Source organism: Garra rufa, chromosome 9 (genome assembly GCF_049309525.1).
Source record: "Garra rufa chromosome 9, GarRuf1.0, whole genome shotgun sequence".
In the NCBI taxonomy this organism is placed as follows: Eukaryota; Metazoa; Chordata; class Actinopteri; order Cypriniformes; family Cyprinidae; genus Garra; species Garra rufa.
The window spans coordinates 34,114,984-34,127,949 of NC_133369.1; the positions used below are offsets into that span (position 1 = coordinate 34,114,984).

Consider the following 12,966-nt stretch of genomic DNA (forward strand, 5'->3'; position numbering starts at 1 on the left):
TATCTTTGTTTTTCCACAATAAAACATTGGAAAAGGAGGTGAGCACTGATACTTTGTAACCTTTGTAGTTAATTTAAACTAGAGTCATCCATAGTTTATTAATAATACATCACCATATCAATAATTGAAACATAAACATGTTGTTACGCACGATAAGACAGATGAAACAAATCAGTCAACTAATTTAAATAATAATAATAATAATAATAATAATTGTTAGAAGCTCTATGAGAACAGTTGTCCTTTTCTCTGCAGTATAGAGCAACGACCCTGCCAGCCTTCAAATATTACGTCACCTGTTGCCTGCTTGATATTCTTCTGCATTTTCATTGTACAGATCCTGGTTCTGCCAAAGTAAGTTTGTTCATCTTCTGCACCTGTTTCACAGTGCGTGACAACACAGGAAATGTTATAGAATGGTTTAAACAATGTAATCGGTATCTAAATGCATACAAATATTAGAATCCCTTATTTATATTGACTTGTAATTCTTTCTGTTACAAAGGTCTTTATTTAAGTCTTCACTGTAGTGAACTGGAGCTGTCAGGATGAATTTGTGGAATTAGAGTTGGAGATGTCAGAATGAATTGTGAATGAGAACACCTGTCTCACTTTCTTCCTTTTGTGATTTAAGACACCGTGTGCTCTCTGTCTATTTCAGAACTGCAATATTGGGAATATCGTTTGGAATGTCTTTCTTAATTCTTTCTGTGATTCTGCTCATTTGCTTCATTGGGCATTTCTTGGTAAGTGCCAGTGGAATCTAGTGTTTGTTTTCAAAATTATTTTATTGCTGTTTTAGCAAAGGCCAATCATTCTTTTTACAAAAGACAGTTACTTGAAGTTTGGTACATTACAATTACACATGCTAGTTGTTCTTTTTGGAAGTAAAAATTGCTATTACATCTCTGTTCTCATGTTACACTTAAAAAAAAAGTACACTTCAGTATACTTTCAAAGGTCCCAATTTATAATACTGTAGGTGCCTTAAACTACTATGTACGTACATCAAAAATAATGATTTGTTGGGTACAGTGCTATTGCTCATATTGAATTGCAGAACAACTTTGCTGCTACTGAGGTGGGATATGGTTAGGGACAGGGTTGGCTGTAGGGTTAGGTTTAAGTTAGATTTAAAAGTGGGTTAAGGGGTAAGATTTTGGTCAGCAGTGTAAGTATAGATGAACTACAGAAATTATTTACAGATGTAATTACCGGAATTTCTTTTAACATAAGTAATGTTAAAACATGTATGTAATAAAGTTCAAAGGTACAGCACGCACATCCAAAACTATAAAACTGGGTGCTGGGCAGACAAATAGTTGCAGAGGTAAACAATGAGTCCGCACACCAGAAAATGCTCCTAGCAATTTTAATAGTTGCTCACCACATGTGACGTTTCGGGCCCAAGCCCTTCATCAGACATGAAACAAGTGGGGAGACACACCTCCATATATACAGCCATGCATGATCACATGATCACATACATCCATGATTAATCACATGACCAATCAAGTGAAAATGCAATTACCTCAAAGAAACATAAAGAAAAAATAAAGAAAAAATTATATACCAACATTTGAATACAAAAATATATTAAACATATTAGAAATATATCAGAAACATACCAAAAGTATATTAGAAACATATTAGAAATATATTAAACATACATTAGAAATACATTAAGTGGCTAAGAGAAGGTCTGCAGTGCTTAAAACATAACCTAAGAAAGTTTTTTTTTAAATGTCTCTACCACTGTAGCATGTATGTACACAATACATTGTATCCAATTATTAATTTATTTATTAATTTAATGCAAGTACATAGTACATACTATATTGTGAGTCCCTTTTAAAAAAATAGTACTTATTACAGAAAGAATATGTTGAAGTGTGAGCTGTTTCGGACACTTAACTCTTTCGCCGCCAAACACAGAATTTTCCGTTATTTATGAGACAATGCCTCTCCGCCAAAGGCAGAATTATTTGTGTTTCCATTGGTGAGGATGACGCAGATACAAGCGATCTCATATATAAGTAGATGCATATGAAAAGCAAACATAAACAGCATATACATGAAAACTGCCTAATGTTACAGAGTAAATGTTGATCCAGGAAGTGTTAAAAGACTGTGAAGCTTTGGGGTTGCTAATAGAAGCAATCTACTGTTACACTCGCTGGTGGGAGATCAAGCATACAATACAGGATTTATTTAAATATACAGTCTTTAATAACAACCCACAGGACACCAGACAATCCAACAGACAGTCCAACAAAGTGTACACATAAATGATAACCGACAACTGAAGGAACAGACCACTAAGACTTGTAAATGTAAATGAGGAAATAATGACTTAATTAACTAAACACAGGTGAACTGGCTAACATAATCAAGGGAGAACAGAAACTAGGTCAATGAACTAGACTAAGGCAGGAAAGTGAAAGAAACACAGAAAAGTCCATACTTGTGACATCTTTTCTTTTTTTAAACAATTAAATAAATATATATATAGTTAATATTTACATTAAATCTATTTAGTTGAACACAAGAAAGCTTTTTGACCCAGCTTTTTTTTTTTCATAAAGACTTTTTTTTCATAATGACTTTTACTTTTACTTTTACATGTCATTTATACTTGTATGTCATGTATTTAAATATGTTTGTAATTACAGGAGTTGAAATTTAGTACATTTGCAATATATTAACTTTAAATGTAATATCAACAGATAAACAGATAAAATTATAATCAAGTACTTCAAATGCGTTTATAGTCTGTTTGTCAAAATAAGTGTATTTAAAATGTTTTTTAAAATAAAACTTTTAATTTGTTATTATAACGTGACACACTTATGTGTGTCAAGGAACAGTATATTTTAAATATACCTTTATAATTTTAAGTATAATGTCACCAGGAGGGGAAATGTTAAGTTCACTTAATTTTGTCATGGCCATGACATATTAACTATATGTAACAATTGTGGTAGCCACGAGATAATAATCTGTGGAAGTGTCATAGATTCATTTTCAACAAAATACTGCTACATGTTTATAATTATGCTTACAAATATAAACTGATAATTACTAGCCAAAATAAATGAAATATTATAGCCTAATATGGTCCATTTTTAAAGACTTTTTTTACTTTTTTCTTTTTTTTTGTAGCCTAAAAATTCTTTTATACTAAAACTAGTCCCAGACTAAAATGTAAGTCTGAGCAGTTGTAACTGAAAGGAACTTGCACTGACTGATCTTAAAATATATCAGCGCCTTTGTTTTGTCTCAAGATGCTGTCAGAGTTCTACCACAGCCAGACCCACAAGCCACGCCCTCTGAAGACACAAGGTGTGTTCGAGCTCATGCTGCGCTGCGCAGACCGATCGGGGAGATTAGCCGAAAGCAGTCGGGGAGGAGCTGAAAACGGAGCCGTCAAGTCGGACACGTTGGGGATCTCGTTGCTTCCTCAAACATGGCAGATCACGTGGCGTTTGCCTACTTTAATGCAGCTGAATACTATAAGTGGTCTGTATGAAAAAAATACAATAATAAACTTATGCACAAATCCAATATAAAGAATTTAAGAGAAAAAAAGATCAGTCAAAAGATCGTAAACTATTTACGAAATGGCATGCAAATTGATTTGTTATGCAATTATTTGGATTGAAGCACGAAACACGCGTGATCGTCATGTGGTGAATGTGGCCAATCATGAGAAGCTGTGACGTCATCACAGCCTGGTGCAGTCACTCCTGAAACGCTGCGCTGGCTGAGCAAGCCGGCTGTTCTCGAAACGCTCTCGCGTTACTTTGATGCCACACGTGAACGTCACGTGGCGACGGCGTCGGTTCAAGTCGGACAAAATTTACATAACCGGCATGCACTACTTCAAGTCAGCCACCGATCGTTCTGCGCAGCGCCGCATGAAGTCGAACGCACCTAAACACACGTTCCCAGTCACCTGACTTTTAATTACACACCTGATTTCACTTACCACACCCCTATATAAACCTGGACTGTTCACATCACCGGCGTCTGGTCTACAGATCACATCCCCAGCGATTGCTGTATCTCCATGACTGTTTTGGACTCTGTGTTCCCCTGTCTTCTCCGTTGGATCTACTTACCCGAAACTTTGGAACTTCTCAGATAAGAATACTCACCTCAAAACCTGCTGCAAAATACTTACCGTTCCGTAAATAAACTCACCTTTAATGTTTTATACTTACCTCCGTCTCTGCCTCCTTGTATGCTGTGACAGAAGACCAGACCAACAACAAAATGGACAATGAGGAAGCACCCGCACCAGATCAACTCACCGAATTCATCAAGGCCTTCAAAGCGGCGTTAACACCACCTCCCGCACCGCCATCTGCCTCAGGACGTCCCATGGCTCTACCAAACACGTTTTCGGGAGAAGCGGCTGAGTGTAGCGTTTTTTTTGCTCCAACTATTCATCATGATACAACCACAGCAATTCACCACCGAGGAATCGAAGGTAGCTTTTCTCATTTCTTTGCTAACCGGAAAGGCTCTTCAATGGACTAAGTCAATATGGAAGGCCGATACTCCCATAATCCGATCCTTTGAACAATTTACATGTCACTTTTCTGAGGTTTTCAGCACATCTACAGATGTACTCACCGTCTCTGATCAACTGTTCCGGCTGCGACAAGGTTCATCATCCATCCACGAATACACCCTTCTGTTCCGCACGCTGGCGGTGGCTAGCGGATGGAATGAGATCTCACTGCTGGGTGCCTATCGACAAGGTCTTCACCCAGACATTCGCGCCGCTATGGCTATCGATGATGATACCATCAGGTTGGAGACCTTTCTACAGCGTGCCACACGGGTATCCCAGCGTCTAGCCGTCTGCCAGCCACCTGACACCGCTCCTCAGTCCGCTATGGTGGCAGCTTGCTCTCCAGTACCAGAACCCATGCAAATCGACTCCACACACCTGTCATGGTCGGAACGCCAACGCAGAATCAAGGACAAACTCTGCCTGTATTGTGGGAAAGCTGGACATCTCCTCCGAACCTGTCCCGGACGTGGGCGGATTTGGTACTCATCACCATTCATCACCCTGCAAGTGGGATTATTTCACCAAGAACAAATCAAATTTCTGGTACTGGAGAATTCTACCTTTGATATCATCCTCGGACGTCCGTGGCTCCATCGACACCATCCGGAACTCCGCTGGGACCCCAGTGACATCATCGGTTGGAGTAAACATTGTCTGAAGAACTGTTTTCCTCGCTTACCATCTCCAGTTTCTGCTCTTTTGGCGTCGCTTCCACCAAGATTGAAAGGTCGGATACTGTGAGTATGGTAGAAATCCCAGCGGAGTACATGGATTACGCGGATGTTTTCAGCAAGAAAGCTGCCACCCATCTTCCTCCCCAACGGCCATGGGACTGTGCCATCGACCTGCTACCTGGGGCTCAATTACCAAAGGGACGCGTCTACCCGCTGTCCAACCCGGAGCGCCAGGCGATGGAGGAGCACATCCAAGAAGCATTGAAGCAAGGTTTCATTCGACCATCCACCTCACCAGCTGCTTCTAGCTTCTTCTTCGTGGGTAAGGAGGATGGAGGTCTCCGTCCCTGTATTGATTACCGTCTGCTCAATTCCCAGATAATTCAAACAATCATACCCTCTTCCACTCGTTCCTGCCACCCTCGAGGAACTCCGTGGGGCTCGCATTTTCTCCAAGCTGGACCTGCAGAGTGCATATAACCTCGTTCGTATTCGTGAGGGAGACAAGTGGAAGACCGCCTTTATAACACCTACTGGCCACTATGAATATTTGGTCTTCCAAACGTTTATGAACGAGGTGTTCCGGGAATTTCTGCACAAATTTGTGGTAGTCTATATTGATGACATCCTGATTTATTCCCGGAACCAGGCCGAACATCGCCAGCATGTCCGTCAGGTCCTTCAAATCCTACGTCAACATCAGTTATACCTAAAGCTTGAGAAATGTGAGTTCCACAAGACTAGCGTTCAGTTCCTAGGTTACAACATCAGTCCCGAGGGTGTGCAGATGAACCAGGACAAGGTGCAGTCTATCCAGAAATGGCCCAAACCCAGTACTATCGAAGAACTTCAACGATTCCTTGCATTTTCCAACTTCTATCGCCGTTTCATCAAGAACTACAGCATCATCACTGCACCTCTGACCTCCCTCCTACGTGGCCGACCCAAACACCTTGTCTGGACCAACTCTGCCAACGAAGCATTTCAACAGCTTAAGAATATCTTCAGCACTGCTCCTCTCCTACATCATTCCAACCCAGATATCCCCTTCGTAGTTGAGGTAGATGCATCCACCATCAGCGTCGGAGCAGTGCTGTCGCAAGCAGCTGGTGACTCCACACTCCTCCATCCCTGTGCCTACTTCTCAAAGAAACTGTCTCCGGCAGAGCAGAATTATGACGTAGGCAATCGTGAGTTACTCGCCATCAAACTCGCCTTGGAAGAGTGGCGTCATTGGCTGGAAGGGGCTAACCATCCGTTTATGATCAACATGGACCATAAGAACCCCCAATACCTCCGAGAAGCCAAACGGCTCAACCCCCGTCAAGCCAGATGGGCATTGTTTTTCACTCGCTTTCAATTCAAGATTACCTACCGTCCCAGATCCAAGAACATACCTGCTGATGCCCTATCCAGACAATTCTCCAACGAAGCATCTACCGAACCTGAAAACATCCCCACAGACCTCATTGTTGGCCCCATCCAGTGGAATATCAACACCTGGATCCAAGAGGCCACTCTCCAAGAGCCTGCTCCGCCGGAATGTCCAGAAGGCAAGATCTACGTGCCCAGTTCCCAACGTCAGCACCTTCTGGACACAGTTCATCAATCTCCAGGCTCTGGACACCCAGGTAGCAGACGGACCCTCTCGCTCATCCAATCTCGTTACTGGTGGTCCAGTATGAACCGTGATGTCATCAGGTACGTTCAAAGCTGCTCAGTCTGTGCTGCCACTAACACTCCTCGTTATCTGCCCACAGGAAAGCTGGTGCCACTACCCATCCCGCAAAGACCCTGGTCCCATCTCGGGGTAGACTTTGTGATGGATCTCCCAGACTCTGAAGGTAACACCTGCGTGCTGGTAGTAGTGGACCGATTCTCTAAGGCCTGCAAGTTTATCCCCTTGTCAGGCCTACCCACGGCAATGAACACCGCCGAGTTACTCTTCCAGCATGTATTCCGTCACTTTGGTCTCCCCGAGGAGATAGTGTTGGACCGGGGTCCACAATTCATTTCCCATGTTTGGAAATCATTCTTCAAGTCACTTGGTGTTTCCGTTAATCTCTCCTCAGGATACCACCCTCAAACCAACGGCCAGACTGAGAGAAAGATCCAAGAGCTTGGATGTTACCTCCGGTCATACTGTTCCACAGACCAACATAGCTAGAGCAGGTTCCTACCGTGGGCCGAGTATGCGCAGAACTCCCTATGCCAGGACACCACCGGACTAACCCCCTTCCAGTGCATACCTCCTGGACGGAGGAACCCACGAATGTTCCAGCTGTCGATTACTGGTTCCGAGAGAGCGAGAGAGTGTGGGACTCACCGCCACCATCAGACACCACAAGGAATTTGCCGATGCTCTTAGAAGACCAACTCCATCATACCAACCTGGAGATAAGGTTTGGTTATCTACGAGGGACATCAGGCTGAGGCTACCTTGTCGGAAGCTGAGTCCCCGCTACATTGGTCCATTCGAGGTCCTGAGGCAAATTAACGAAGTGACATATCAGCTTCAGCTCCCACCCAGGAACAGAATCCATCCCACATTTCACGTGTCTCTCCTTAAACCCTATTTTCCCTCTGCCACAGAAATTCCTGGAGCTGAAGCTGAACTTCCTCCTCCTGAGATCCTGGATCAACCCTCAGTCTACACCGTACGAGAGATCCTGGATTCCTGACATCGAGGTAGTCGCCTGGAGTACCTCATCGACTGGGAGGGATACGGACCAGAGGAAAGATTGTGGGTGGCCAGAGATGATATCCTCGATCCCAAACTCCTGACGGACTTCCATCAAAGCCACCCCGAGTGTCCTGCCCCTCGTGGTCGAGGTCGCCCTCGACGTCGGAGAGGGGCGTCGGGAGCCACCCCTGGAGGAGGGGGTAATGTCAGAGTTCTACCACAGCCAGACCCACAAGCCACGCCCCCTGAAGACACACACACATGTTCCCAGTCACCTGACTTCTAATTACACGCCTGATTTCACTTACCACACCCCTATATAAACCTGGACTGTTCACATCACCGGCGTCTGGTCTACAGATCACATCCCCAGCGATTGCTGTATCTCCATGACTGTTTTGGACTCTGTGTTCCCCTGTCTTCTCTGTTGGATCTACTTACCCGAACTTTGGAACTTCTCAGATAAGAATACTCACCTCAAAACCTGCTGCAAAATACTTACCGTTCTGTCAATAAACTCACCTTTAATGTTTTATACTTACCTCCGTCTCTGCCTCCTTGTATGCTGTGACAGATGCACACCAGTAATGACTTTTTTCTAAGGCACATTTAATAAAAAAAATAAAAAATATTACTTAAATGTCCTAATTGAACGATGGCCTAATCCTGGCTTAATCTAAGCCCTGTCTGTGAAACCAGGCCATAGTGTATTAAAAATAACAAATTATTTAAACTTCATTTAAATGCTGTCATAGGTTACTTTGTCCCCATCTATAGGCCTACAATTGTAATAAAAACAGATACTCATTTATCATTGCACACTGGCATAGTCTATAAGCCTACAGAAATACAATATTTACTTTATAAGCATCAATGTCGGGCATTTACAGTGTTTACAAAAGATATGGTAGCTACTTTAAAGTGCTCCTATTATGCTATTTTGAAAGTTGTTAATATTGTTTTATGAGTCTCCTTAAACGGGTTTACATGTATGCAAGGTCAAAAAACACTTAAACACTTAGAAATAGATTTAATTTGACCTAATTTCTAAATGATTCGTAAATCACTCGTACAAAGCAGTTCGAAGAATCAGTCTCTCTAAACCCCTCCTTTCTGTGAACTCTCACTGCTGTGATTGGTATTGGAACTTGATGGTATTGATTGTACCTTACCAATTCGAGCTGGAGTCTGATGATGAAATGGTTTAAGTGGCTGATCGACAAGAAACTGACACCGTGTCTACACCGGACGCAAACCGGCATGGCATGACAAAATACAGTAAAACCTATGATGCTGTCTACACCGGATGCGGCGCGGCAAATCCCTGACAGTAAATTGCTGCCGTGTTGTATTTGTGACGTGATCAAACAAAGTTTAAATGATTTGCAATGTTCACTTTGTCGCCTCCAGTGTAGACTTTAGTTGTTGTGATGTAGACATGGTGTGATTCGCAAGCACGACTGGAGAATACTTCAACTAGTTAGCACAGACTACCATGGAAAGTGCTCACAATTTGCTTATGTAAGCGAACCGATGTTGTAAACTTCAACATTAGGCATTACTGTCAGAGTTCTACCACAGCCAGATCCACCAGCCACGCCCCCTGAAGACACACACACACGTTCACTGTCACCTGATTACTGATTACTCACCTGTATCCAATCATCTCCCCTATATATACCCGGACTGGTTCATTCCTCGTTGTCTGATCTACCGATCACACCCCTGCATGCTCTTCCCGTGGACTCTATGGTTTCCTGGTTCCCCTGTTGGATTTACTTACATGAACGCTGGACATCTCAGATAAGAACTATCACCTCTATACCTGCTTCTATATACTTACCAAACCTGTTAATAAACTTACCTTTTATTTTATATACTCACCTCCGTCTCTGCCTCCCTCTGTGCTGTGACAGAAGATCAGACCAACAACATAATGGACAACGAGGAAACACCTGCACCAGATCAACTCACCGAACTCATCAAAGCCTTCAAAGCGGCGCTAACACCATCTCCCGCGCCGCCATCTGCCTCAGGAAGTCCCATGGCTTTGCCAAACACATATTCGGGAGAAGCGGCTGAGTGTAGCGGTTTCCTACTGCAAGTCCAACTATTCATCAAGATGCAACCACAGCAATTTTCTACGGACGAATCTAAGGTAGCGTTTCTCATTTCTCTACTCACTGGAAAAGCTCTACAATGGGCGAAGTCAATATGGCAAGCTAAAACTCCAATAATTCAGTCCTTTGAGCAATTTACCTGTCATTTTTCTGAGGTTTTCAGTTCAAACACAGACGTACTCACCGTTTCCGATCAGCTCTTCCAACTGCAACAAGGTTCTTCTTCTATCCACGAGTACACCCTCCATTTCCGGAAGCTGGCGGCGGCTAGCGGCTGGAATGAGACATCGCTGCTGGGTGCCTATCGTCACGGTCTCCACCCGGACATTCGCACCGCCATGGCCATCTACGACGACAACATCGGGTTGGAGACCTTTCTACAGCGAGCTACGAGGGTATCCCAGCGCCTAGCCACCTGCCAGCCGTCAGAAACCGCTCCTCAGCCCGCTATGGTGGCAGCTTGCTCTCCAGTACCAGAACCAATGCAAATCGATTCCACACGTCTATCATGGTCAGAACGCCAACGCCGCATCAAGGAAAAACTCTGTTTATACTGTGGACAACCTGGTCATCTCCTACGAACCTGTCCTGTCAGACCCCCACGTCCGGTGGTGAGTACTATTCAATCAGACATAGAAACTGCTCACCTGACTCTCATACCTGTGACACTGCGTACTGCTGAACAAGATCTTTGTGTTTCTGCTCTCCTTGACTCAGGCTCATCGGGAAACTTCATCTCACAAGAATGCATAGATCTCTTACGCTTGCCACGTCACCGCCATAGTCCTGCACTTTCCGTCAAGACCATCCAAGGAAAAACACTCGGACGTGGGCGGATCCGGTATTCTTCACCATACATCACCCTGCAAGTAGGATTATTTCATCAAGAACAGATCAAGTTTCTGGTACTGGAGAACTCCACGGTTGACATCATTCTGGGACGTCCTTGGCTCCATCGTCATCATCCAGAACTCCGCTGGGATCCATGTGATATCATCGGGTGGAGTAAACATTGCCTTAAGAACTGTTTTACCCGGTTACCCTCTCCAGTTTCTGCTCCCCTGACCGTCGCATCAACCAAGATTGAAAGTCCTGAGACTGAAAGCAATGTGGAGATCCCAGCGGAGTATGAGGATTACGAGGACGTATTCAGCAAGCAAGCTGCCACCCAGCTTCCTCCTCACCGGCCATGGGACTGTTCCATCGACCTGCTACCTGGGGCACAATTACCCAAAGGACGCATCTACCCTTTGTCCAACCCGGAGCGCCAGGCGATGGAGGAGTACATCCAGGAAGCTTTGAAGCAAGGATTCATTTGACCGTCCACCTCACCAGCTGCCTCAAGCTTCTTCTTCGTGGGTAAGAAGGATGGAGGTCTCCGTCCCTGCATTGATTACCGTCAGCTTAATGCCAACATACTCTAACAACCATACCCTCTTCCACTCGTTCCTGCCACCCTCGAGGAACTCTGTGGGGCTCACATCTTCTCCAAGCTGGACCTGCGGAGTGCTTATAACCTCGTTCGTATTCGTGAGGGAGACGAGTGGAAAACAGCATTCATAACACCTGCTGGCCACTATGAATATCTGGTTATGCCCTACGGTTTGTCCATCAGTCCCTCTGTCTTCCAAACGTTTATGAACGAAGTGTTCCGGGAATTTCTGCATAAGTTTGTGGTCCTCTATATTGACGACATTTTGATTTATTCCCGGAACCAGGCCGAACATCGCCAGCATGTCCGTCAGGTCCTTCAAGTCTTGCGCCAACATCAGCTATACCTCAAGCTTGAGAAGTGTGAGTTCCACCAGACTAAGATTCAGTTCCTGGGTTACAACATCAGCCCCGAGGGTGTGCAAATGAACCTGGAGAAGGTGCAGTCCATCCTGAAATGGCCCAAACCCAGTACAGTCAAGGAACTTCAACGCTTCCTGGGGTTTTCCAACTTCTACCGTCGATTCATAAAGGATTACAGCATCATCACTGCACCTCTGACCTCCCTTCTACGTGGTCGACCCAAACATCTGGTCTGGACCAACTCTGCCCACGAAGCATTCCAACAGCTCAAGAAGATTTTCAGCACTGCTCCCCTCCTACACCATCCCAACCCCGATCTTCCGTTCGTAGTTGAGGTAGATGCATCCACCATCGGCGTCGGAGCAGTGCTGTCTCAAGCAGCTGGTGAGTCCACTCTCCTCCATCCCTGTGCCTATTACTCCAAGAAACTGTCTCCGGCGGAGCAAAATTACGATGTAGGCAATCGTGAGTTACTCGCCATCAAACTCGCCTTGGAAGAGTGGCGTCATTGGCTGGAAGGGGCTAACCATCCGTTTACCATCATCACGGACCATAAAAACCTTCAACGTTTCCAGTTCAAGATCACCTACCGTCCCGGATTCAAGAACATTCCAGCTGATGCTCTATCCAGACAATTCTCCTACGATGCTGCTATCGAACCAGAAAACATCATTCCCACTGACCTCATCGTTAGCCCCATCCAGTGGGACATTGACACCTGGATCCACGAAGCCACTCTCCAAGAGCCTGCTCCGCCGGAATGTCCAGAAGGTAAAATCTACGTACCCAGCTCCCAGCGTCAACACCTTCTTCACCAGTCTCCGGGCTCTGGACACCCAGGTAGCAGACGGACCCTCTCGCTCATCCAATCTCGGTACTGGTGGTCCAGTATGACCCGGGATGTCATCAGGTACGTCCAAAGCTGCTCAGTCTGTGCCACCTCTAACACACCTCGTCATCTGCCCACAGGAAAACTGGTGCCACTACCCATCCCGCAGAGACCCTGGTCCCACCTCGGGGTTGACTTTGTGACGGATCTCCCAGAATCAGAAGGTAACACCTGCGTGCTGGTTGTAGTGGACCGTTTCTCCAAGGCCTGCAAATTTATCCAAT

At 44.7% G+C, this 12,966-nt stretch overlaps 1 protein-coding gene across 1 annotated transcript in view; it reads left to right on the top strand.

Moving 5' to 3' along the window:
* adcy2a (adenylate cyclase 2a) overlaps positions 1–12,966 on the top strand; it is a 296,259-nt gene that overhangs the window by 266,600 nt on the left and 16,693 nt on the right. The window contains 4 exon segments of the mRNA XM_073847836.1: positions 9–38; positions 256–300; positions 302–354; positions 662–746. Of these exon segments, the coding sequence (XP_073703937.1) occupies positions 9–38; positions 256–300; positions 302–354; positions 662–746 (213 nt within the window).